Source organism: Drosophila rhopaloa, unplaced genomic scaffold, assembly GCF_018152115.1.
Source record: "Drosophila rhopaloa isolate 14029-0021.01 unplaced genomic scaffold, ASM1815211v1 contig_2, whole genome shotgun sequence".
NCBI classification, from domain to species: domain Eukaryota; kingdom Metazoa; phylum Arthropoda; class Insecta; order Diptera; family Drosophilidae; genus Drosophila; species Drosophila rhopaloa.
In genome coordinates this window covers 20,147,635-20,174,445 of record NW_025335083.1, presented here as the reverse complement: position 1 = coordinate 20,174,445, position 26,811 = coordinate 20,147,635, and the positions used below count along the sequence as shown (strand labels likewise).

Genomic DNA, 26,811 nt, shown 5'->3' with positions numbered 1-26,811 from the left:
GACTGATTCGACGAGCCTATTTACCCAATTAGCCATAATTATCTGTGTTACCATCTCGCTCGAACCGAAACATTTTCTCCTGCCATAAGCTACAATTTGAGCTTTCCCAAATCACGACTTCCGTTTGCGTTGGCTCTGTCATTAGCATGAAATTAGAAACGTTTCAAGTACGAACGTTTCGGACCTATTTTGGGCCAGGGGTCTAGCGGTATTGGCCAGTTTGTTGGCCAAGTGGCAAGTGTCAAGTTCATGGCACAAAAGAGCCGAAAACAAAAGAGCCAACCGCCGACAACAATTGATAAATAAGTGAGCGTATCGAATGCTGATTGATTTCTGGGCTCCGAATTGGCCTGGACACCTGCAAAATGAAAGAATAACAAACATCAAAAAAAAAAAAAAATCTGGAGAGAGGCCCGGGTAAATAAAAATGGGAAACGTAAATGAAATGCAAATAATACAATACAGAGACTCGTCAACTGAAACCTCCAAACGATGACGTTGACACCTGTTCCAGCTTGTTTAGTTTCAATATTTCATTTGCTTGCACAGTCCATTTGTTTGTTTACATTTTCGGTGTCCGCGTTGCCGTTGGTAGAATCGCAAAAAATATATATACGATGTATTTTTTTGCCACGGAGCCACAGAGACAGAACCTCGGATTCACGCTCGGCTGCAGTTTTAGCACAGCAAAAATGCTGGGAACGGATGTGCGATGTGACTATGACATCGCAGCAGCCAAATATCATTTAATGAAAATATCAAATTTTGTTTGAATACCACACTCGGATTTTTTATACCTGCCTCAGACCATTTATTTCGGCATTCTCCTACGTGAGCGACTGGCAGATAGGGGGCTAAAACAAAATTTGAATTTTTGGTAAATTTTATGCCCAACACGTTTCCACATTTCTCATTGGCCAAAGGCATTTCTTCGTCTTGCTGTGCCATTTTATTTATGGGCCCCATAAATACATCTCGCTGCTAAGAAAAAGATACAATTTGAAGTTGTCAGAAGTTGATTATCATGTACAAGTACATTGCCTACCTCAGTCCTGTCACATGCTAATCAAATGAGTCTGGGGACTGACAAATGGCACGTGTTCTGTCTTGAAGACTTCTCAAGAAGTTATCCAGATTTGCTGCAAAGATTGTGAGCTATTTCAAGAGTAACCAGTGGTCATCTATTAGGCAACATAATAAAAATATAAATAACTCTGATTAAGAAGTGCGAACTGAGCCTAAAAGTCAGCCAAGAAACTTAAAATTAAGACCGAACAAAATATTCTGTTTATCGTTAAAATATTTGTTCTCATCAAAGTCTATTTCATCAATTAGTTACAATTCAATGATATTACAAACAATACCTGGGCTCAATGATAAAGAAAATATTTGTATTTGACTTTTTAGTTTTTGTTTGCCCATATTTAATTTAATGATTTTAATTGAATGCCCTTTTATTCCCTTATACAAATAATTGATGGTTAAAAGAATATTTGTTTGGGTTTTTATTTCATTTGTTTTGCAGAGGGTTATGCTGCCAGTTTTACTAATTACAAAATGGCAAAATTATTTTTCACAAACAACTTCAAAAGGAAAATCCATTTACAAACTGCATCGGGGTTTAAATCAAAATCTAAACGCGCATTGCAGTTGGCCATGTGTCGATTGAGTTTGTGCAATGCTCGTGTGCGGCTTAAACAATGCCCCATGCATAAATAACTGCAACAAAAAACTAGCAAATCTCCGCACAAAGTATTCATGTAAATAACACTGAAAAAGTGTAGGGGAACGTATCTAACAGATACACGCGCCATAAACTTCGAAAATCGTATGCTTCACGCCAGTGCCCCCGTTTTCCCCCTTTTGGCCACGTTGTTGCTGCAGATGAGCATGGCCATAAAATATCAATTTCGCTTTACAACAAACGCCAAAATCGAACGAGAACTTATGAGTCTCTCTCCGGGTAAAAAGAGAATCCAAACAGGATAAAATATCGAAATAAAATGTGTGCAAAGAAAAAAGAAGTAATTGAAAAATGCATTGCAGTAAAAATGAAGCAAAATATATTTTTGGTAATATATTCATGTATTTTTCTGACGTTTTTCTATAGACGATATTTTGAATAACACTTGTGGCAAGTTGAAAATGTATTATAAGCGATTTGCGGAAAAAATGAAAGACAATGATGGAATCTATCCAGAAAATGCATGTATGTGATTGATGTTTGAAGTGGGAAAATCTTTTTAAGTATGCGAAAATTAAGGGAAATACCTGTTTAGACTTATTAATTTATTTTTAAATAATCGTTAAAGACAAAGCCCATCAACTTGGCTTTCATAAAACTCGAAAAAATGAAGGAGCAATCATGTTTCATTTGCCATCGTATCCTTGTTGGGAATTTCAATGGCTGTCACAATTTATCATCGATATGAAAGCCGCTCACGCTCTCAGCATACATATTCCATATTTTTTTTCCATTATCATTTGTTTCGCGATTCGAAAATATTCTCGCTTTAAAGCTTAACACTTTGGCCATATTCAACCATTCTGACCAATCATTTCTCTCTTTCATTGCAGGTGAGTGGACTTGATGACGTTTCACCAACACGGTATTTGTATTGATTTTATATCTGTAAATTTGTAAAACAAACGAATCTTTGACTATTATGCAAACAATGCAAATTGCAGCTGGCATTGATGCTCCCTGTTTCTCTGTACAAAATGAAATTTAAACTTAAATGTTTGCATTTATTTCGTGGGGTGTGGAGAGTCAGCAAACAAAACAAATGACTGGTTATTAATTATATGATTTTTGTGCGCCGTTTCATACATATTTATGGGCATATTTTGTGCTCAGTGATTACGCCAGCCAATTAGTGATTTTGAAAATGCTGAAACCTGGACAAATATTTTCCATCGATGCATCGATGCATCGATGCAGCCGGGCATGAAACAAACTCCGAACGCATATTGATGTTTCTAATTAATTTTACAAATTTTGTGCTTTTGATCCTTCGCCACACGTCGCAGCCAATTTAAATGCGTTGTTTTGCGGGGAATTTAGTTTTTATACTCGATAACCCCTTCATTTTCCCATAATATTAGCTTGCATTCCGTGTCAGTCGGTGTAAATATTTTGACGCAACTAGCAATTTCTCGCAATCTAAACATTCGCATCGCAGCGCGAAGGATAAAAATGAAAACAGCTTAGAGCGGCATCCGTGTTGGCTGTTTGATGTTGAATGTTGAATGTTGGTAGTTGCTTGTTGGTAGTTGGGTGTTGGGTGGCAGGACGCCAAAGTGGGAGTTCGGGGCTGAGGGCGCAACTTGCACAGCATAACTTAAGGCGTAGCTAAGGCGATGGTGTTGCGACCCGACAGTTCAGAAAAAAAAAACAGAATTCACCCAATTGTGTGCCATTGGCAAATGCAGTACAAAGCGCTTAAAACACTTAAAGAAATTCATTGGCATTGGATTATGAATTGTGAAAAAAGTTTCTTTATCAGAAATTTTCGAAAACCTTGCAGGGTGATTTATCCCAAAACTAATTAAATTTGGGAGTCAAAATAATGACATACCTGTTGTTATTCATGCAGAAATATAAATTTAATAACAATTTTCTCGTTAGAGGCTTTAACAATTTTAAATCCACTTTAATTCAAAGGACACATAACTCCAAAATATAAATATTAGTCGAAAATTGAGTAGACAGCAACCTGAGTTTTTAAATAAAATTCTTAACTTATATATATATATTATATAAATGTTGTATACCAAAAAATAGTGCAATCGTCATCGTCCACAAATTGAATTAAGTAATCAAAATTCTAAACATTTTTCAGTAAATACATCTATAAGGCAAACCATATTTTAAATAGGATAAAATGGTAAAAAAAGTTATTTTGATTGGGATTCTCTTCTTTAGTTAATAAAAAAGTATAAAAAAGTATAGAAGTATTGTTAGTCAATGCTATATAAGAATAAAATGTTTTTAATTAGGGAATTGATTGGCTTGTTAAATCATTCTCTTCTACTTTTCCCCCATTTTCACAAGTGCAATTTGCAGGCACGTTCGCTGCGAATGCTCTTAGCCTTCGCTGCACTTTCTTCGGACGCCTATTGAAAGCAGCCTCAAGTGAAACGAAACGTGGAGCAGAGTGGAGCGGCACCTTAGCATACCATATCGCCGAGGCTAATCTTGGCTAAGAAGGAAGGGGAAGAGGAGAAGGATGGGGAGGAGGAGGAGGAGGAGGAGGCTTTGGTCCCCGGGAACATAGGTTCGCATCTACGGGCGGAAATTGAGGGGCTTGCGTGTGCAATTTGCCTGCTTATGCCTTCCTTTCCCCACAGCCAACCCCAGGCTTATCATCATCTCGAGCTCAGACCCTCTTTATGCACATTTTATTTTTATTTTCCACTGTATTTTTATTTAACTTGCGCTGGCAGTAAATAATCATAATACATATTTAAATTGTGACCGTGTATGCGAATAGTGGCGTGTGCTTACCTCCGTTCCCCACTAGTTTTCCTCCTGACTTCCTTCCTTGGCATTTCCTGAGCCACCACCTCCGATAGCTATCGTCATCTCATGGCTGCAGTTTTATTAAGACGCTTTTAAACTCCTCCCCTGGCCTTATCAATAATTTCATTTTCTTCTGCTACAGTTTCCATACAAAATAAAAGAGAATCCCAGAGAAAAGTGTGGGTGGATGAGGCAACTTAAACTCAAATTGGCCGCGCCTCATCTTGGAAAAATTTTTATCGCAATCAATTTAATGCGCCGAAGCACACGCACTTTGCTAAAGGTCGCTATAGAAACGATTTCATGGAGTGGGTGGATTTCCCCGCCGGAGAAGCCCTGAAAGTGATTTCGTTTGCTTGCTGAAAAGTTGCTACAAATGCTGCGAATACGCTGAAATCTTACTAAATATTTCAACACAGAGGAAAGTAACGATGTGGCTGCTGGAAAATGTATCGGAGTGGGTAGGAAATGGGGGATATAGCGGAGTTTTGTGTTGCGCAATTCAAGTGGAGGGGATGGAGGTCTCCAGAGTCTTTAGAAAACCATACAAGTTTCTTATTAACTTTATTGATATGAACAGGAATTAAGTTTCCTCGCAACACTTATTACTTTTGGCAGGATATTGTAAGTTTGAGTACAATCAGTTTGGCTTTCTCTTCCTTATTCGACGCTTAAAGATGCTTTTGAATCGCAAAGTTTAACTAAGGTATTTAAGCTTGTCGTGGAGATGAATCAGTGCTTAGAATATTTATATAACAAGACATCAAATATTATTTTAAATTATTTTCATTAGTAATAATAAGAACTCAAGTACAATAAATCTCTTTAATACACTTTAAGGCCAAAAAGGAATTTAACAATTTATTCTCTAAAGTTAAGGAAGTTGTGTAATTTAAAGTATTTTTTTTTCCGTCATAAAAGCTGAGTTTGATAGCCACTGCAACTACAACAATTTAAATTTGGAAACTTAAACTTGGGCAAAGTGTTCAGAAAGCCATTGCAGCGGCGATTGCCGTTTTAACTTTCACTCGATTGCACTTGGCAAATTAAACTGGCTCTATCTGCGAACTCCCCGGCTCTTTCTGCGCCGCTTCCTGTCTTCTGCACTCACATATGTCCGGCGATTTCAATTACATTTCTTCACTTCAATCAAATCGCATTTCGCTTTGGCCTTTGGCCTTTGGCCATCTCAGGCAACCGAAAAAATAGTTTGTGCAGTACGCGTGTTGCACTTTCAGTCATTCGTAAATTGAATTTACAGTTCAGTCTTAGCTGGCCTTATTTCCTCAACTCCCCTGAACAATTCCACTTGATTTTTATTTTATTTGTCGATTTCTTATCGCCCTTTTGGTAGACTACGAGTCGTGACTTTGGCGACAATTGTCCGAAATCGTTCTCGAATCCTTGGCGTTGCCGGAGTGTGAGTGAGTCCTGTCGGCCACGAAGGACACTTGAAATTATTGAAATTGTTTTGCCATTTTGCGCTGCCCTTCCGCATTCCCAAATTCCCAATCGAGTGGGTGTCTGAATGCAATTGTCTGTCTGCTTATCATTGCTCTGGAATTTTCTCATTTTGAGTGATTCGAAGAATTTGTGTGGATTTTGGTTATTGATTTCCGCCGAATGCCAAGATGTCTGCTCTGCAGCACGAGGATCTCTCTTGGCTGGAAAATGGAAGTGAGTGTGTTACTTTGAGCTTTTAATTAGTTTCTAATTGGTTTTAATTGAACGGAGAACTAAAGTGTGACCACTTACAGACTTTGTGACATGCTATTGTTGCTTTAGACATGAGAAAAACACACTTTGTTTTATAAAAAAATATCTAAAATGGACCCCTGAATAAAAATTTAAGCACTGACGCTTTTAGGAACATAATTTTTTAAAAATACTTTAAACTAATACTTACGGTCAGTACTTAAATTTACCTAAATGTCATTATACCCTTTTCTACATAAGCTTGTTAAATAAAAAATGTCGTTTTAATTTATACTCATTTTTTAAATAGACTTATACATTAATTGAATGATCAATTTGCCGGCCGAATACCCATTAAATAATTCAATTTTCGGCTGTCCCACCTGACAGATTCACAGATATAACAACCATATTGGTATTGTGGCCGAAATCGCAGACGAAAACACACATGTATTCAGCTTTTTTGTTGTATAATTCCTTTGGCCGGCGGTTAATTAAAAAAAGGGGCTTGGCCGCGGGGTTTTTGGGTAGAGAAGCAGACGCCCACGTTGATTTATAGCAGTGCGCTTTAAAGTGTGTATAAATCAAATGAAAGGCACATATACACTCGGATATATTAAATAAAATGTCATAGCGGAGCGTTGGCATAAGTTGACTTTGGCGGTGGGCCGACATGTCCTGTTCTGGCTGGCCAACTCTTTAGCACCATTAACAAAGGACTTTCCCTGCCCGCAGACCGTTCGATTGCGTTTGCCTTTTCATTTGCGTCGTCTTTGTTGACCACTCTTAATCCTTTGGCGGAGCCTCGAGCCGGATGAAAGGAGAAGCGCATTGCATTCTGCGATAAATTCGCATTAAATGAGTGAAGCTCTGCTGCTCCGAAGGCAAGGGACTTAAATACAGACTCACTGGCCATGGCCACCACCAACAATGCGTCGACGAGTGCAATTCAGAAATTCTCTGCGCTTGGCACACAAACACACAGATAGAAAAATCGAAGAATGTCAATAATGGCTGGTGCAGTTTCTGCCTCAGGACCTCGTCCTCTCCCTCGTCCTGAACCCCCCCTCGCCCATCCATTTTAGCTTTAATGACGCTGCATCCTGTGACAATAAGCGTCACTTGGCCAGTTTGTTGTCTTCATTTTCGATCGCACAGAATGCGAGTTGAAAAGTCCCATCATTTCGTTACAGTGCTTACATTGCTCAAGCGATGTGGAAAAGTAAATAAGTTTGAAGACTTTATTGTAGGAGAAAGGATAACTTTGTAAAGCTATTTTTTTGCATCTTACAATCAACTGTAATTCTTTAGTTTTATTTAAAAAAAACAAAGGTTTTCGCAGATTAAAAAATAGGAAACTTTAAGCAAGTAAGTTTTATTTTGATGTTGATGTTAAAAAAAACTATTGCTTCACGAAGCAGGAATGTTAAATAAGACAATAGGTACTTTGAATTATCAAATGACAAAAATAATTGAGGAATAAAAAACACTTTTCATTAGATACTGTTGTTTTATAATTTTACAATTGATTTCGCCGAATACTATTCAACTTTTTGAACCACTGTTTACCAATTTGGTGGAGGGGTCATTGATAAGACTCGCGCTCTTCACTGCAATTGACAACTTCAATGGGAACAGTATTATTTGCATTTATTTTTGTTCGACTTTTCGTTTTTGCCAAAAAGGAGTGGGGTCCGCAAGGAAGGGAGATTTCCCAATATTTTGTTGTTCAACCCGTTTGCGTCTGGGCATCTGAGTGGAGCTCCTTACTCTGTGGCTTCACAGACTTTGCTGGAGTATCGCATCGGTTTCGCGAGTTCGCGATTTCGTTACATTGAAGTTGTGGTTTTTGCCGTCTTCTTCTGAGAGGCAACAGCTGCCGCATCGCGTTGCACTTTCCGCCCCTCCTACTCCCATCTATTGTGGTTTATTTGACTTTTGTTGCATATTACGTAAGTCGGGGTCTCAATGCTCTTTGCATGCACCAACTACGCGATTCAATGGGTCTTAACTGTGCCGCACACACCCACACCCGCGTTCTTGATTGGTGCCCTTACGTATCTACACTTGAACAATTTGAGATTGTATAAAATCAAGAAATAATGCTGTTGACAAAGAATCTTTGTGTACTTGCTATTTTGAAAAGAAATGTTTTTGAAATATAAGGGAAAGAGGATTGGTATTATGTTATTAGGAGAAAAAAGACAGTTAAATCATTGATTCGAAAACGTTATCCCGTCAATAAACTTTTGCGCGGAAGGGCCGAGTTCGATCCCAACAGGTGACTTACAATTTTTACCTATTTTTGAAGAGTTAAAGAGTGCTAAGAGTTGAAGAGTGCTAAGTTATTTGTACTATCCTACTTTGGACAAATTTTTGATTTTCAAATTCGTAAAACATTAACCTAATTATCAGATTGAGAAGGATTTTTTTCTGAGTGCACTAGGCTACCATGGCTTTGTGGCTACTGTGGGCGGTGTTCATTGCGGAGCATAGTAAATAAGTGCACCGCTCTGTTTGACACTTGCAGCTGTCAACGCGGTGCGTGATTGATCGAGCGATAGTACTTGCCCCTCGAATCGGGTGGAAAAGGGGTTCCATGGAGAGAAATGATGTCGTCAGGGCGAGAGCTAATGGAGGAGTTCCCCATTAACATGCCCATAACAAATGGAACGATCTGTTGGCTCAATCGCAGCTAGACAGTTTGATTAAACGCAGGGAAATACAAAGGCGATTAATTGTATATTAAACATGTTACATTTTGGCGTTCTTCAATATGCGTAGCTAGTAAATATAACAATTCTCAACCAATAAAAAAAATTAGTTACTTCTGCAAGTACCCAATTTGTATTCTACTTCATATAACTAAAATAAAGACTTGATCTTCAAGACTTAACACATTGATTACACAATAATTTTGTCAAGAATTGCTTAAGCCCATTAGTAAGTTTCAAAGTTTGTATCCTTAAAAGTTAAGTGAAAACTCTTACCAATTAGTGCAACATTATAGTTGTTAGAGTTTGTTCGGAAAACAGCGAAACTTTCATCGGCAAGTACAAAAGTTATTGTCGCATTTGAAAGGAGGTATCTATCAGAAGATAAATATACACCCATCGATAACGGGCAACAGATACAAATTGTGAGTACGTAAGTGGGAGCTCTCCTCTTTCCACAAATGGCCCCCGTTTTCATTGAACAAAGAAGAGGAGGCAAAAATTAATGTAAATTTATTGTCTCAATTTATAATGCCACAAATCGAGCAAAGTGAGCCGGCTAAGATACTTTGGCCAAAAATGAATGTTGACAGCAGCCGGGGACAAAATCCCAGAGGAAAGTATCTGGTAGATACTGCCGTTCTGACGCGGCATTGAACTTGAACTTATCTGCGATTGGAGTTTTTCAATTGTTTGCCAAAGTCATTGGGCGAAAAGTTGCTGCCATTTTGTCTCTCAGAAAGTTATTATAAAGTTTGCCATATAAGTTTGGCAGCCTTTTAAAGTTTCGCCATCTCCCAGCCCCACTGTCATCTGGATAGATAACTTTGGGCCCTTGGATGCGATGCTGCATCGGATCTCATCTCAGTTCCGACTTCTATACTCGACTCGACCAGCAAATTGAGTGCACACAGCCGGCAGACGTTTGTCATTTGTCTGCCGTCATGTCAGTTGTCAAGTTTGATTTTTCGACATTTGCCTCCCAGTTCTATTTTACTATATGAATACTTTTTGTGTCTCCTAAATTGTTGCAACCACTGTGATAAAGTGGGGAAAAAAATATGAAATATAGTGCTCTATGATATACAAAAGACAAATTCGTGAAGCTTTTCGGAAGCGCGCTGACATTATTCTGTACAATTGCTGATTGTGGGTGTCTCAGCAAAGTGGTTAGTCGTGTCGACGGTCAAGAAATGATTTTTGGAACTTGGGAAAACTTGAAGTTCCATTAGTTTAAGAGAATACACAGTAAGAGCTTCTTATTTTATATTTTTCCATATTTGCTTGTGGGAGAAATCTATGTAGATTTTTAAGGAACACAGTTTTATTATTTATGATGAAACATTCAACAAAACTTATAAATAAATTTCTTTAATCAAAACCCACGACACTGCTTGACATAAATATATATTTTAATGCATTTTCGTTTTCCAATAGTCAACAAGAAGTCGTTAACTTAGCATATTTAAGATTTCCACAACCTTTTCTGTTCTTTAATCCCGGCTTAGGGTATCTCAAAGTCGTGCGGCCTGTCATTCTAGATTCTCCTGGTGTTGACAAATGAGAAAGGGTGCTGAAGAAGGGCAGTTGATGTCTGAACACTTTATCTTAATGTCAATTTTTTGTTTCGTTTGGCTTTGGTTTGATTCGAAGGGTTTTTCTGGCCAGGTCGTGTGCGTGAAGCAGTTTAAAACGACTGGGGGAAATTAGCCATAAAAAACGCATTTGTGTATCGGTGTTGGGGCGCCTCATTTGGAAGCCATGTCAAAATCACGACATCGCAGGCGCCCGGCGATAAAACAGCTCGGGGATTTACATTTATATTAGGCAGCTCAAAGAGCTCCGCCCAATGAATCATCGCTGTACTTAAATAGCTTTAAGTGTTGGCATTTTCCGTGCTTTGATTTCATTTGCATTCCGCTTCTCTCCCCGTTTTCCCGGTTAGTTTGACAACGTCAACTCGTGTCTGCATGTGCTGCGAAGTCAGTCGGTCGGCGGCTTGGAGAACATCACCACCAATGACATCTGCGCCGGTCGCCTGAAAGCCGTCCTCGCCCTCTTCTTCGCCTTGAGTCGCTTCAAGCAGCAGGCCAAGCAGACCAAGTCCATCGGCGTGGGCTGCGGCGGCGGAGTGGGCTCCTCGTCGACCCTCTCGGGCGGCTCTGTTTTGGGAATCGGAGTGGGCGGCGGTCTGAGGACCCCGGGATCCAGTCTGCACCAGGATAAAAACCAACAGGATCAGCAGCAGCAGCAGCAGACGCCGCAGCAATTGGCCCAGTCCCTGGAAAACGGCAATGAGATGGTGAACCGGTAAGTGAATTTTGAATACCATTTTTATACCCTTGCAGAGGGTATTATAATTTTGGTCAAAAGTGTGCAACGCAGTGAAGGAGACATCTCCGACCCTATAAAGTATATATATTCTTGATCAGGATCACCTCCTGAGTTGATATAGCCATGTCCGTCTGTCCGTCTGTCTGTTTCTACGCAAACTAGTCTCTCAGTTTTAAAGCTATCGAGTTGAAACTTTGCACACAGCCTTCTTTCCTTTGCACGCAGTATATAAGTCGGAACGGCCGGGATCGGCCGACTATATCCTATAGCTGCCATATAACTGATTGATCGGAAATGCCATAACTTTGGTGTTTGTAAAGTTAGGAAGTTGGAATTTTCTATGGGCTTTATATTTGGCCAATCAATCTGACCTACCAAATTTCATAAGGATCGGCCGACTATATCTTATAGCTGCCATATAACTGATTGATCGGAAATGCCATAACTTTGGTGTTTGTAAAGTTAGGAAGTTGGGATTTTCTATCGGTTTTATATTTGGTCAATCAATCCGACCTACCAAATTTCATAAGGATCGGCCGACTATATCCTATAGCCGCCATATAACTGATTGATCTGAAATGCCATAACTTTGGTGTTTGTTAAGTTAGGAAGTTGGGATTTTCTATGGGTTTTATTTTTGGCCAATCAATCCGACCTACCAAAGTTCATAGGGATCGGCCGACTATATCTTATAGCTGCCATATAACTGAACAATTGGAAATGCTATAACTTTGGTGTTTTTAAAGTTAGGATGTTGGGATTTTTTATGAGTATTAAGAATGCATCATATGAATAATTTTGGAGAATATAATTTACAGAGTATTCTGCAAGGGTATATCAACTTCGGCTCCGCCCGAAGTTAGCTTGCCTTTCTTGTTTGAAAATCAAAAGATCCTAAATTCTTTTGCCTTACTTTAAAACTTTATATATGGCGCAAGGCTTTTCCAAACCAATTTTCGCGAAATATTCCGATCCACCTCATTTTCCGCGTGTCAAAAGTATTATCGTATGTTGCCGGAGGCGATATATTAATTTTCCAGACGCTCTAATTACCCACCTAAAAAACAAAGTCGTCCTGATCGTCGAACTGAATTTTGAGACAGTCCCACCCACGAAAACTGCCGGAAAAGGTTCACAGTCCTGTTCCGCCGGAAAAGGGCGGAAAAGCCTTATATCTGGTCCTGCTATTTTCAAGACCTCCACGACTCCTATGTTATTTTACTTATATTATACATTTTACATTCAGTACTCTTTATTGCACAGCGCCCTCTATCTTGAGAAAAGTGATGTAGCAGCCAGCTTTTCTTTCTGTATCGGTTTGAGTAATCGCTATGTTTTGCATTTGCACTTGCTCACTCTTATACTGTTAGCACGTGCACCAACCAAAGGTGGCGCTTTAGAAACTAACTAAATAACGTCTAGTAAATATATCCTAGTAAATTTAATCCTTAGGCTATCTTCAAATGTTTTTTAAAGTTTTTTTAACAAAATAGGTTAAAACCTCTTTTAATTGGGGTTACCAACTATGCCATGTGCGCTAGAGAGCGCAATATATAAATATATTTTATAGGACATTGTCAATGCAATTAATGTACACACCCCAGTCCCTCGATTTTAGGTTCAGACAAGACAATATTCATTAGACCAGTACGCCATTAATTAGAGATTATCACTTACAAATGTTAGCAAATCTCGTTCAAAATAATTTGAATTCAGTTCTGCTACCAACACTTAATCAAACTCAACTAGTTCTCCTTCCCACTCTTAGCGTTTCCCAAAACTCCCCTTCGATGCAGAAATCCTTACCCACCCAAAACATTGCATATCCAATGTCGGAGATTTCCTTTGAATTTCGCTTAGACTGTCATAAGACATCCGGCACGCATTTCTTTCTGCGCTTTCCTAGAATTCCGAGCAAGTTTAATATGATTTATTGGTTTGTTTGCCGGAAATTACAGGCAGTTGGGTCCTGGTTTAACTTGATCCATTTTTTTTGGGGGTTCCGCCTCACACCTCGACCAACAGATGTCATCAGGAAAATGGTAGGAAAAACCCCTGAAAGGCAAACAAAATTGGCATGCTACAAGTTTAAAGAGAGGAAAATCTCTGCCAAGGGGGAAAACTCCGCAAAGTGCTCTCTGAAAAATTCAAAGCAAGAAGATGGCAAAATTAGAAAACTTTATTTGCCCAATGTCTGTTGGGAGGTCTTCGGTTTTGACTTCGCTGTGGGGTTTTCCCCCATTGCGCACCGTGTTTGCAACCCTCGGGGAAATCCTTGAAGTTGCAGACAGGAAGCGGAAGCTTTTGTGCGGCGCCCCCATTCCCATTTCCCCATCCTTCGAATCGGTCGTTTAACTCGGGGCACGGGCCCAATGTGTTGATGACTTTCACTGACTATGAAATTTAAATGCGTTACGGAAATGTCTTGCGTTCGCTTTTGGTCGAGCAGACAAATAAATTACAAAGGATTTTTATGGTCGTCCTTGCGCCTAGTTTGTGGTAGGCGACGCAATCAGCAGGCTGCAGCGGTCGGTTCATTTAAAGTTGCGCCATTAAACTTTCACTTGCGAGTCGGGCGGCGACCCTCCGGACCGTTGTTTATAATGTCTGCGGTCTGTCGACCTAGACCCAGCTCAGGGGATTCCCCGCCAGCCACCCGGAACGGTGACAAAACAGCAACCCCAAAAATGGTACACCTAAACGAAAACATTAGAAAGTCAAGAACTTTTTCAGAATATCTACAATTATATAGAGAAATGCTTAAATTCTTTCTAAAATTCTTCAATAAGGAGCACAAAAATATTATTTTTAATGAAATAAATCTAAAGTACGCCATTCAAGAAATCTCTAAGTTCTTTCCAATATCTTACTATTAAATAAGAAAAATATATTTTGATTAATTATTTCAATAGAATTCTCATTCAACAATTTTCATTTAATTCTTTAGTTAAATTTTTCTTTTATTAAAGTTTATCTAAAATCATAAACTTATCCTGTTAGAGACAATAAACTTCGCCAGAAATATATAAACAATACATACATAAGGTAATTTTTAGTAGTGTACCATTAACGACAGTCGTTGCCTAGTATTTTTCAAATGCAAAATTCAAAAGCATTTTAACGACGGCAGCTGCTACTGAGTTTTTTTGGGCAGAGGTGGGGTCGTTTGCTTTTGGGGAATTCCAATTTCATGGCACTTCACAAGTTTGCTATTTTTTAAAGCGCGGGCTGTGATTTGTTGGGGACAACCTGCTGGCAGGAGCAACATGTTGCACTGACGCACATAATTAAAATAAGAGGACATTCCCAAGCCGCTCCTGCATAGATTCCCGAAATCTCCTTAAATATTCTCAAGATTTCAGCAACAGCTGATGACGATACAACCCCAGAGTGCAGAGCTCCCACCATTTATAACTGCAAATTGCTTTGGCAGACATGCCAACAATATGTTGCCCCCACCGAAATGTATTTATAGCAGTTGTAACCGAGCTTTCCTTCTGGAATTGGCTTGAAAGTAACCCCTGAAGACGGGAGGTCCTTTAAAGGGGAGGAAATTCCCATGGATGTTGGCCCCCGAATCCACCCCCTGAATGGGATAAATCCGCCCACGTGCGTGTGTTTCCCGAAGCTCTCTAATTCGCATGCATTTATGCGTGACCATGAACAAGGAGCAGTCTCACTCCCCCAGGACAGGATGTCCTGCCATCCTTTGCTCCAACCAAAATGCACTCGTCCTTCCTGTGTGGCCACTCTTCACTGGCAAATTGTCAAGTCCCCTGGTCGCTTCGTCTGGCTTAACTTTTGTTGTCCTGCAGGCTTGGTTTTTTCCACATGGTCTGCTCCTCTGTGCTGAATTTATAATTCCATTTGTGGTTTTAATTTCGTAAATGTGAGATTAATTTTATTCAATTTGTGTGCCCAGAATGGGGAAAGGGGTGAGGCAAGTCCTGCAAGCCTGTGTTTAGGTCTGGGCTTAACACTTCATTGACTGTCAATTGTTGGCAATTGAAGCAGTGAGAAAGGAAACTGAGGAGTAAGGAAAGGATGTGGTCAATGCAATAAAGTCATTGAAAGGTGGAGATTTTGATTCAGGACCCAAAATGTTTCACTACTTTAAGAAATGTATTTATACAAAGCATTCTGAAGAAGAAAACCCAATTAAATATTAGCAAATTTGCATCTTAAAAATACTTTTTATTCAGGTTTTCATTTCCCATGTGTTCTGTTTCATCCATCATGTCCTCCAAAAACCTTTCCTCTTGCGGATCTAATCTGGTTACGAATATGTCCCGTGTGGCTCTGAATTGTCCGCAATTATACAGATGCTCATTTTCCAGTCGCAAAAAGTTCCAAAAGAATCGTCGAACTATCTCACTGAAACAAACAATCGATTTGCCATTGTAGGGAGCCAACAATTCCTGATAAACCAAAACGATCTCCAAAGTCCAAGCAAATCGCAACAGTGTATTTTCCACAATCACCAAGTAGTAAAACCCCTGCAATTAGGCAATTCCATTTAATATTCATAAGTTAATTAAGATTTAAGGCTTTACCTTGGGATAGACTAGATTATCGCGCAGAAATATGTTCTCACCCTTCCACACTTTAAATAAACCAAAGTCCATCAGGAAATCCCAAAGTAGAGAGTATATTGACGAATAAATGCATATCATTATATAGGCCCAAGTCCAGGGGTTTTCGAAAATATTACTGTACTTGTCTAAAATTGTATTTTATGATTTAGAAATCGCGGAAATTTGATCATTATATATATTTGTATTTTATTTATTAAGAAAAAATCCTTTTAAAATTCGTATTTCCAAATAACTCTGTTAGTTTTTATTGTATTATCAATTTGCCACTCACCCATAGTCTCCATTTGGACTGTTGAAAATAAAACCTCCATCGGGGTCAGGAAGTACTTAAATGCATTGATCAGATAATCAGTGGACTTGGAGCCGCTGTCCCTAAATCGCCGAAGACTCTGGCAGAATCGAATCCAAGCGGGAATGCATCGAATGATGGCCACTGCGTAGTCGGGTTCAAAGTCAAAGGCATCGCTTCGATCCAGAATATATCTCACATAGAACCTCAAAAGGTAATAGTGATCCACAAAACAGATTACCAGCGAGGTAAACTGATCCGCAACCCAAAAGTCCACGAAATTCACAAAGAAAAAGGGAGCTAAAAAAATGCGACCCACTGTGGTCATCAGCCAAATCCTGGCCGAGTAGAAAAAGGTTTGTATGGGATTGAAAAAGAATACGACCGCAGTTAGGAACTGGACAAGTGGTATATAATACGGATCACTTATATAAAACTCTTTGTGGAGCAAGTACAGCAAAATGCTCAGAGTGCAAAGGTATCCAAAGAAACCAACTATTTCCAAACCACGCATGGCACTCACTGCATTTCTTCGCTCCACCTCGAAAATCAAAACATGGTCGATGCCCATTTTCTCGAAGATTTTCACATTCAAAACCAGACAAAAACCAAAGACCACACCTGAAATGGGTCCTCTAAAAAGACTGGCAAACGTGAACCGGAACTCATCGCTTAGATCCAGGCAAAAATCTAGGGGTATAGAGAAAAATATAAAGTTAAGAAGGGGTTTCCTTGCTATTCAATGGTAAAACCACCTACACAAAATGAAACAAATGATGGCTCCCACCAAGAAAAGTCCCAGAAGAAGTCCTGCGCAGAAAACGTGAATCGGTGAAGTGGAATGGCCCAAAGGCGGCACCCTCAACTTGGCCATCGCTTTGGACCGATCTCCATTGGCCAGGTACTCCGTGTATAGATCCTCCACGGTCACAATCATTCGATCGAGACGCGAGCCTGTGGAAAAGGTCGCCCGAACAACAAAACGCTCGTACCAGATCAATCCAGCATCGGACTTTAAATTCTTATCGTACTTTTTGCAAATCTTGCGAAAGGCCGTCATGTTTAGCGTTTGGAAATTCTGCAGCATAATTAGGCTAAGAGGGGTATAGTTTCAATGTGATAGAAAAAATATATATGTTCTAATCAAAAATAATTTTTTAATATTATTAAGACTATGAATTATCAAAAGATTGATGTTTAAAGTTTTGTCTTAAAGAATTCTCTTTTAATTTTTATCGAGCATGTTAACTAACTCAATTTTTGATTTGGCAGGATGCAAATTTGACTAGTTCTCTAGTTATGTTATAAGCTATGATAAAATAAAAGTGCAACTACCTTAGATAAAACTCGCTCATGGCCAGCCGGAGTTTATTGATGGGCGGCTTCTGACGGTTGTCCTCCAGTTGGCGGCTCCTTGATGTGGCCGATCCCCTGGAAGTCGATTGCGATTCTCGGGGATCCTGTTGATCGTGGACCATTAGTGTTAGCTGGTAATTCAGGCTGGCCAACTTGCGATGTGCCTCCGCCTGTTTGTGGGCAAAGAAGTCGTTTACTTTGGTCAGCTCCTCGTCGCAGGTGTTGAAAAAGAGCTCCTCGAAATCCTTGAAGTAAGCGACAATCACATCATTATTCACCACGCTAGAATCCGGAGCTTTGTCCACTGCATTTCTTATCAAGGTCTTAAGCTCCTTGGAAATGTATTTGAAATATTAATCAAATAAGACAGAATTGCAAATAAGTCAAAGTTACATTGTAGTTCATATACTGATACCGCCATTCCGCTACCATAAGAGTCTCAAGCGTCTTGCCGAACTTCATTTTATTTGACTTTTACTCTGTTTATTTCTGAGTTTTGATATGTTGACAATGAAGTCTTGGAGAAGGGTAAAGTGTTTAAAGTATTTTAACTCTTTAAATTTTACAGAATGTGTACGCCATTAAAAAAGTTGAGAGATTATGCTAACAACCTTTTGATCATTCTATATTGCCCTTAAGCCATATTATTAGTTTGCTCAATGCCCATTATTATTATAAATGTGCCCTACCTTAACCATAATTAGGTACGAAAATCAACCGCCCTTGAAATCTCTAATTGCAGATTTTTCATCCCTTTCATGGCGATGGAGCTCCCTTTCCGGTCATCAGGATATCCCTCAGATAGGAAAAATTTGCCATTGTCCGCGGTCAACCCACGCAAATTTTGACATGCGTTTCCCTTTCCTTTTCGTTGAGAGTTGACAATTTCGCTTTTGTTTCAGCAGACGATGTCCGCAGAAACACAGCTCATCCTCCTTAAACTTGTCTGGCTTTTCATGTTCTAGCAGCTTATATTTATTCCCTTTTTTTTTGTGCGTTTTCCGCCTGTTTTGAAGTGACTGCGTTTGGGTGTATTATTAAAAATGAAGAGAAAGTCCGGGAAAATGGGGTGGCTAAGGGTTGGTCTTAGCTTTTGCAACTCTTTAAGGTCGGTGGCGCTTCAATCGAGTCCCACAATTCGATTTCAGTTGCTAGCCATTAGTCATAAGAAAAGGAAATTGGGAAGCGGGAAAACGTCGTCTACAGGCATCCCATGATGAGTAGTGGGTGGCCCAAAAGGACTCCCATCTCACCTCAGTCCTCAGTCCTCAATTCTCATCATCAAAGCTAGCATTCATCTTCCCCTCTGCGCCGCAATGTGAAAAATGTGAAACAATTGCAACGATGATTACTTTTTCCAACAGTTTTCCCCCCTGTTGTTGTTGTTTGGTCGTAAAGGAAAATTGAATTGCCAATGGGCGGAGCATGAAGTTGTCCTGCCCTCAAGGGACCTTTTCCTGGGGGTTTCGGGTTGGAAAAAGTAAGACACGGACAGGCCGAGATGAAAACAGGTGAACTCCATAATTATATGCTAAATACTCGGGTAATTAACTCCCCCGGGAACATTAACTATTTGAAGAACTTGATTAAGCTGATGACTAAGGCTTTCGAAAGGGCTTTTCCCGGATGATGATCATTCCGGAAAACTAACCCAGTGAAAAGTGGCAGCATGTGCAAAATATAAAACCCAACATCAGTCTGTTTCAGAAAGGGGAAAATGAGCTGCTGTCAGCACAGTTGCCTTTATTTTTATGATACCCTCTAGTTGAAGAGCATTATTGTACAAGGATTCTAGTTCACGAAGGGTCCTTGGAATGATTCTTTCACAGGTTTTATTTTAGAATTAATTTTTGGAAAAGTCCTGAAACTTAATGAAGCTTACTTTTTATATATAAAGGGTCTGACTAAATTTAAAATTAAGTATCTGCTAAAAATAGTAATGAAACCTAATAAAGTCGCGCACCTTAACAAGATGCTTATATACTTTCATACTTAACTAATAAATAAAGAAAATTGTAGAAAAACTAGTAAACTTTTTACTTATTCACCGGGTATTTAAAATATTTATGCTACATTTTTTTGTGGATCCTTCTCGCTGGACAACCATAACCAGAAGGCAAATAAAAATATTTGCATAGACGAACCGCTCGACAATTGCATAGACGAGCAAGTGAACAATAGGGGGGATGGCATCAGGCTGCGGAATCCGGGGACAGAGTGTATAAAATGAAAAGTAAACATTGCAGTGTCCGCCGTTTGCCATTGAAATGATAAAGTGCCCGGCTGAGCTCCTCTCCGCCCGCAGAGTTCCCCGGAGTCCGACAAAAGGCAAAAAAATGCATGCTTAGTGTTTTTGGAGCAGGGGCTTAATGCCATTAGAGGAGAGGGGGTTTCGGTGCCTTGTGGAGCAGTCAGTCTGGAGCTACATCTGGTTAGGTCCGTGTGTGGCAACTCGGGCTTTCATGCTTTTTGGATTTGTCCAAACAAAGATTTATTGGGTCTAGTTTTAGTTTTTTTTTGTCATAGAGGTAGAGGGTATAATGTTGTTTTTCAAAACTGATTGTATATGTAACAAAATGGGGGGAGAAATTTGAGGCAGAGTTTAAGATACTCTTGTTTATGTGACATTGTATCAGCAGTAAGAACTTGTTCAATGTCACTTGAATTCAAGTTTTAAAAATATAGATTTTTCATCTGATAACTATTTCTTTATTCGTTGTGTCTTTTTAACCTTTAAAATATTAACCAAAAAAGTATGAAAAACTTTACTACATATATTATCATCGATTTAATTAACATTCACTCGTTAAACCATATAATTTATTAAACATCCATTCAGTCGTGACAGCTACATGAAATCTAATAACATTCCAAGACAATATCGCCCCAATAAATTCAATTTGCAAATCAGCTTTAACCGGCATCTGGTTATTTCAAGACTTGGCACCTTTTTTCAACTGTCTGCAACGACTTAATCGCAGGCAGCCACTTTCTTTACCGCCCACTTCTTGTGAAAAAACTCTAAAACCCAACTTCAATTATAGTTGCAAACTCCGATGAACACTTTCAATCCGAAACTCGTTTGGTCGTTCAATCATTGCGATTTCGGGTCTACATCGCACATCCCAGTAATTGCAATCATATTTCGACACGCTGCCCAGCATGCATTGGCCATAAACTTTAGGCCGATCAACAAAAAAAAAAAAGAAAAACATAATGTTAATGTTATCTGACTCAAGACCGATGCCTGTATACACTTTACCAGGGTATTGCCTTTTTTCCTAATTTTAAAAATGCCTTTGCAGAAAAGTGTCAAAAATTGCACTTCCAAGCCCATAACTTTACTTATAGTCATCCGATTTCTAAAAGACATACTTCTAAATGATTGTATCTAAATTCTCAAAAAATCTGTGTTCAAATCTTGGTTTATTTTTTTTGGTCGATTTTTCGTCATTTTTAATGATGTTACCCCTTTCCAAAATGTCCAAAAATGGCTTTGCAGAAAAGTGTCAAAAAACTGCACTTCCAAGCCCATAACTTTTCTTACCGATATCCGATTTCAAAAAGGCATACTTCTAAATGATTGTGGGTAAAAGCTCTAAAAATCTGTGTTCAAATCTTGGTTTATTTTTTTTTGGTCGTTTTTTCGTCATTTTTAATGATGTTACCCCTTTCCAAAATGTCGAAAAATGGCTTTGCAGAAAAGTGTCAAAAAAATGCACTTCAAAGCCCATAACTTTTCTTACAGTCATCCGATTTCAAAAAGGCATACTTCTAAATGATTGTGTCTAAATGCTCTAAAAATCTGTGTTCAAATCTTGGATTATATTTTTGGTTTATAGCTTTGGCTTGCGAAGTTTGCTTCCTTTCTTGTTTTTGCTTGAAATAATAAAATTTAATAAATTTGTAATAAGTCAACTTACATATTATATTAATTTATTGGTATATTCTCAAGATGTTGTCATTATCTAAAAATTGAAAGTCATTTTATTTTCTATCTTTTTTAGTGTATAGGTAAAAACACTACAGCCGGCGCCGTAAACTAGACCGAACAAGTTGAGTGTGTGCCTGATCGGCTTATCGTCAAACGAGTTTCCCCGATTGAAATTAAGCTCAATGATTAAACAATTTTACTTTCTGCCAGGCCCCTCCGCCTCCAATTTCTGCGACAGTTTATGTGACACGATACTATTTGCTATAATTGCTTACTTTGTTAAATTGCGACGATTTGTTTGCTGGCCAACAATAACTTCGGGCAGCTTAATTGGTCTCGTTCGCCATTCGGTTGACCCCCAGCAGCTGGGGCATGTGCATTGAACTTCAGAGTGGCCCCCCCGTCCACATCCTCCGCCTCAGAAGTGCAAGTGCCAAGTATTTTTAGACCAGCCGAATGCAGCAAACCAACAAGCAAACAAGACAAACGTCTCCAGTGATTCAGTGCACTACGAGAATTAGATTTGCAGTCTACAAATACTTTTATTTGATAATAATAATATTCAATTCTTTATATTTTCTTATTGAGCCCTACTTTTTGTATGACTATTCCTGATTTAAAAATAATGGTGTTGCCTGTACTCGAAACTTTGAAGTGCTTGGTGTTTCTACCACGAAAATACAATGAAATTTTATTATATTTTTTTGTAGTGTAGCGACGCAACCACTTTTACTTCGAACCTCGAACATGTGCCATGTAAAATAATAAGTATTCGACTCTTTGGTTCGTTTACGGCTCTCTCTTTTCTCTCTAAAACTTTCTCTCTTAAACATCCTTATGATTTCCACGAAATATGTAAATAAATATAAAATAAGCAAATAAATTTAAAAACGTTTTACAAAGTATACAAATATTAGCAAAAAATAATTTTTAACAAATTTGGAGTAAAATATTGTTTATGCCAACAAATCCAAGTCCCTACAAGAATTAAACAAAACATATTTTTAGAAAATGAATTAAACATTTTTTATTTAATTTTGTGACTATGAAAACAGATAGGTTTGGGAAAGATAAAGAATAGTTGTATATATTTTATAGGCTTAAGAAATCAATTAAAATTAAAAAACAGTGATAATGGAAGCAAATAATATTGGTTTAGTGGTTATTCAGCTGTGCGGACAGTTCAATATTGTGAGGGTGGATAAAGTATTTTGAGGCAGGAAAAGATCCCCGGCTCTTAAGAGTATTTCTGGCAAAGAGAATTCAGAGAGCTAGAGCTGTGTTCGTGTGTTTTCACCCGAATGGAAAGAAAAACCCCGGCAAAAGCGAGTTTTTGAAGCTACCATAAACAGTTCGCTTCGGTCGCTTGGTTTAGTTGCGTCGAGACGGACGCGGATGTTTTTGGTGCGGTTTTGGGATTGTTTTGTTTTGTTTCGCCGGCTTTTTAACGACGCGTGCCACTCGCAAAAATAAATGGCGGCAAATCAAAGAGTGTGTGAATTAAATTGATTAACGACAAGCATCGTTCAACAGTGCCAAAATAAAGCTAATGTGCAAAGTGATAAAATTTCAGAGAATTTACTTGGGACTTTACAACAATTTTATATAAAGTTTGTCTATTAAATTTTCAACAGGCTGTTGCATACTTTATGGCTTTAAAATCCCATCATCAGCATTATCCTGAAACTCTCTAGCATCCCCATAATTATCGCCTTATCGCGATGCACACAAATTAAAAGGCTTACGGCGGACAATTTCCAAGCCAAAATAAACCAAACAGTCCCCCAAAAAATTGCCAGTCCAGACGATTTTGTCTCCATGGACCGCCGCGACGGTCAAAATGTTTTACATATCCTAGATAAGAGTCGTGCGTTATTTAAATCCTCGAAAAAAGTCCTTTTATGTTGGGTGATCTCTTGGGTAAAAAAGTTTTATGAAAAACAAACTAAAAAGTACTGCTTTAATTATATTAATGAGTAGACTCTGAGCCCGACTAAAAACTAAGATTGCCAGTGGTATAAAATTCGCTTTTATTTGTGATATTTTCCGGCACCAGATACGATTTTAATGCAGAGCAAAAAATTAATAAATTCAAGTACATTTATGTTAAAACAGAGATAAACCAATATAAAATACACTTATTTTAAAACACAATTATTGACGGTCATTTCCAAATAAAATACTATAGCTTCAGCAATTCCTCTTAAATAAACAAAAACAAATAACAAATAATAAATACCTTCTGTACTTTTATTTACTGGTTTTCCAATGAACTTCTGTAATTCCAGAGAAAACAGGGACCAATATATAAATATACTTTCATAGCTTGGGATACAATCCCATCTATTAACCACAACGTCGTTAAATTAAGGGTACATTTTATCTGAATTCTTATCAGTCGATTTCACCCTAATTTACCACCTTTCCGTATCACTGCCTCGAAAGTTGTCAGACAGCTTAAAGAAAATGGGAGTTCTCTTTAATTTAGAACCCAGCGGTAATTAGTCGCAGACAATAGATAGAGAAGCTAACCAAAATTGGGATCCCGAGGGGTGCTAATCTTCATTGTCATCAGCTTGGATCACAGATGCTGCAAAAGATGCATGGCTCGATGTCTGATGACTGGTTGTTAACCGGTTTTTTTTCGGGGCTTACGACGCGTGTCTTCAATTAATCACCGTCTCGAATCAGTTGCTTCTTCAGAGCTTCTTGAAGCGTGTTCCCTTGGCTCTCTAATTTAATTTTATTCAAGTGGCAGCTGGGACCGAAAGGATTATGCTACTCCAAATAAAGAAGATATGTGGGAATTGCCATATTTGGGATTCCAGCTAATTATGGTTACCACGAGTTGGGCAAACATGGCCAAAGATGCGGCGAAGGAAGCAGCTATGTCGGGGATTTTCAATTTCCAACTCGGTTCTGTCTCTGACAAACTGACAAACTGACAATCTGACAAGCGGGTAACAGGCGCTGTCAAAATCCTTCTGTGGGGGAGCATTGAACTCGGACTGGCATCAGCCACCCTCCTCACAGAAGCCGAATCGAAATCAGAATCGAATCCAAAACCCCGCCAGAAATTCGAGATATCAGAAGGCAAGCTGTCAAATTATCAAACAAGTAAAATCAATTGTGGAGGGCACCGCCGATGGATTCCCCTCAAAACATTGGCTAATGATAGGGGCACAATAACTCCAGGCTAAGCGTGTGAATAACTCGAGGTAGCTACCGATTGAGGGAGAAATGTTTATTATTCGATGATGGCAGCGTTACGCTAATGATTTAATTATGATAATGATAATGGCCACGGGGAAATTGGTGGCAGAGCGGGTTAAACTCCATATGGTGAAGTTTCTATGACGGGCTGTTGGCATCAATTATGATGTTGTTTCAAGAATTACATCATAAACGAGATAGGGAGATAGCTATCTGTCAGTACCTACGAATTGTTTAAGCTTGAATTATTTAATAACAATTTAAGTGTTATACAGTTTCATATGGTTAAGTTTCTCACTTAAAACAATTTAGAGATACCTAAGTTCTCAAACTCAATACCAACAGTTACTTTGCCTTTTACTTTTGTAATAAACTATTCAAATTTTATGCAAATTGCTTGACAATTTATAAGCCATATATGTGGGTTTTAAGTTTGGAAGCGTTGCATTCCTCTGTAATTTTTTTTAGCCAAAGACCACCCAAGCCTTTCATTTAGAAATATTGATTATCTTTATGCCTTTCTTGTCGCCTCTTCAATTGACCAGCGAAGCGGAGAATCAAGATCCCTGATGGCATATGGAAATGTCAATTGCAACTTCAAAAGACACTCGAAACGATTATGAAATATTTATGTACATATTTCTCAGTATTTCTCTGATTTAAATGCAAGATGTGGGCCACACCTCGCGCCATTGATCTTTAGGCGGCCCTTTCAAACAGTTAATTGGTTGACTGGCAACCAAATAGTTGGAAAGGGTAAAACAGTCGGAAAACAAATGCCATTTAGAGTTGCCCAAAAGCAGTGAAATACTTATAAATCTGTTTACCCCACCCAACTTTGCCCTGCTTCATGTCATTCCTCTTGCACCCATTCAATGCAAAATGCCGTGACAAATTGTTGATTTGCTCTGACATATAAAAAGAAAAACGCTTTTGTCTTCTGGTTTCCTTTCTGGATACCCTGCATTTAGTTGTGTGATATAGAAGACAGATGAAAGCTTAGAAGGGCTGAAAAGAAAATATTTAATATATTTCTAAGATGTAAGATAAACAGCATAAAGGAAGTTGTTGTAAATAAATCTGAGATATGGAACCAAAAATAATTAATACTTTTCTTTACTGAAAATATAATGTTGCTTCATGACTATGTCCCAAAAAAAAGGTAATACAAAATACCGAATCTAGGTTGCTAGTAAACAAGTCCCAATAGCGACTATTAAAGTTGGTTTGCTTTTAATTTTTAAACCGTCTTTGGCAGGCAGTAAAAGTGATTGGTTTCCTGTCCAATAAAGTGCAGTGCTCGTAAACTTTAGAGACGAGGGTATCGCCAAGTTGTGACACTCTCAAATCTCTGTCTGCGTTGACGCTTTTCCCTTTGTTTTTCATTCGTTTTTCCACTTTGTATATTTAAGCGGAAGCTAAAAGACTCTTTCAAGTTGATTTCTGCTCCATAAACTTGTCTATTTTTGTTGGGGTCCCCGCTGTTCGCTGGAGCGCAAAAGGCAACCCCCCTAATTTTCCCCCCAAAATCCCCTCTCCTCTGGCGTTACGAAAATTTGGAGCAGCACGTGCATTTGCACGTTTTAAATTCGTTTCCCACTCCCCCACTTCCCCGATCCGCCCCCTTCGTTTTATGCCTTCGCCTTTTGTTTATATTTAGATGGAAGTATTTTTTTATGTCAGCTAAGAGGGGATTGTGGCGACTTGGGGGCGTACTTCTTGCCATAAATCTCGCCAGAATTTTATTTGTTAAAGCCAGAGACGAAGTTCGGTTTGATATGCACTGCATGTGCTCGTAGCGCCACGTTGGAGTTTCTGAAAACCCGACGAACATTGGGGGAGTTGTTCCACTGGAGTGATTGAACGCTTGCATTGTTAGATTTATGTTTCGAGGCACTTCAGGACAAAGACAGGCGAAATGGGCCAAAAGACTCTGACCGGTTGGGTATTACTAACAACAATGGTCCGTTAAGATAAGTCGGTTCGGAGACCCATTAATTTTCTGTGTGAACTTCCCTTCAAAATTGCATTCTAACGTAGGGGTATCCCCAAAACTAACTTAACAATTACCATCCGCGCTCTTCGCCTTTGCTGGGAAATTATGTTCGTGACTATATCACTTCCTCTGGCCACTGTATGCATACACTGAAAAAATATTT

General features: G+C 38.8%; 2 protein-coding genes across 2 annotated transcripts in view; one reads left to right on the top strand and one right to left on the bottom strand.

Annotated features, from left to right (window-relative positions):
• LOC108049748 (protein sickie) overlaps positions 1-26,811 on the top strand; it is a 146,593-nt gene that overhangs the window by 55,113 nt on the left and 64,669 nt on the right. The window contains 1 exon segment of the mRNA XM_044459770.1: positions 10,877-11,241. Within this exon segment, the coding sequence (XP_044315705.1) occupies positions 10,877-11,241 (365 nt within the window).
• Positions 15,447-17,995, bottom strand: LOC108043823 (xenotropic and polytropic retrovirus receptor 1). The gene is made up of 6 exons (XM_017122635.1): positions 17,899-17,995; positions 17,485-17,837; positions 16,909-17,243; positions 16,132-16,839; positions 15,819-15,985; positions 15,447-15,761 (listed from the first exon to the last, which is right to left on the bottom strand). The coding sequence occupies exons 1-6, from the start codon at positions 17,965-17,967 to the stop codon at positions 15,447-15,449; spliced, it is 1,947 nt and encodes a 648-aa protein (XP_016978124.1). The 5' UTR covers positions 17,968-17,995.

Bases quoted from the DNA above. Each gene is read 5' to 3' on its own strand.
- LOC108043823 (XM_017122635.1), bottom strand. From the start codon at position 17,967: ATGAAGTTCGGCAAGACGCTTGAGACTCTTATGGTAGCGGAATGGCGG. The intron at 16,840-16,908 runs GTAGGTGGTTTT...CTATACCCCTAG, and splicing joins CATCATTTGTTTCATTTTGT to ATTTTTGCCTGGATCTAAGC. The intron at 15,762-15,818 runs GTAAAGCCTTAA...GCCTAATTGCAG, and splicing joins ATAATCTAGTCTATCCCAAG to GGGTTTTACTACTTGGTGAT.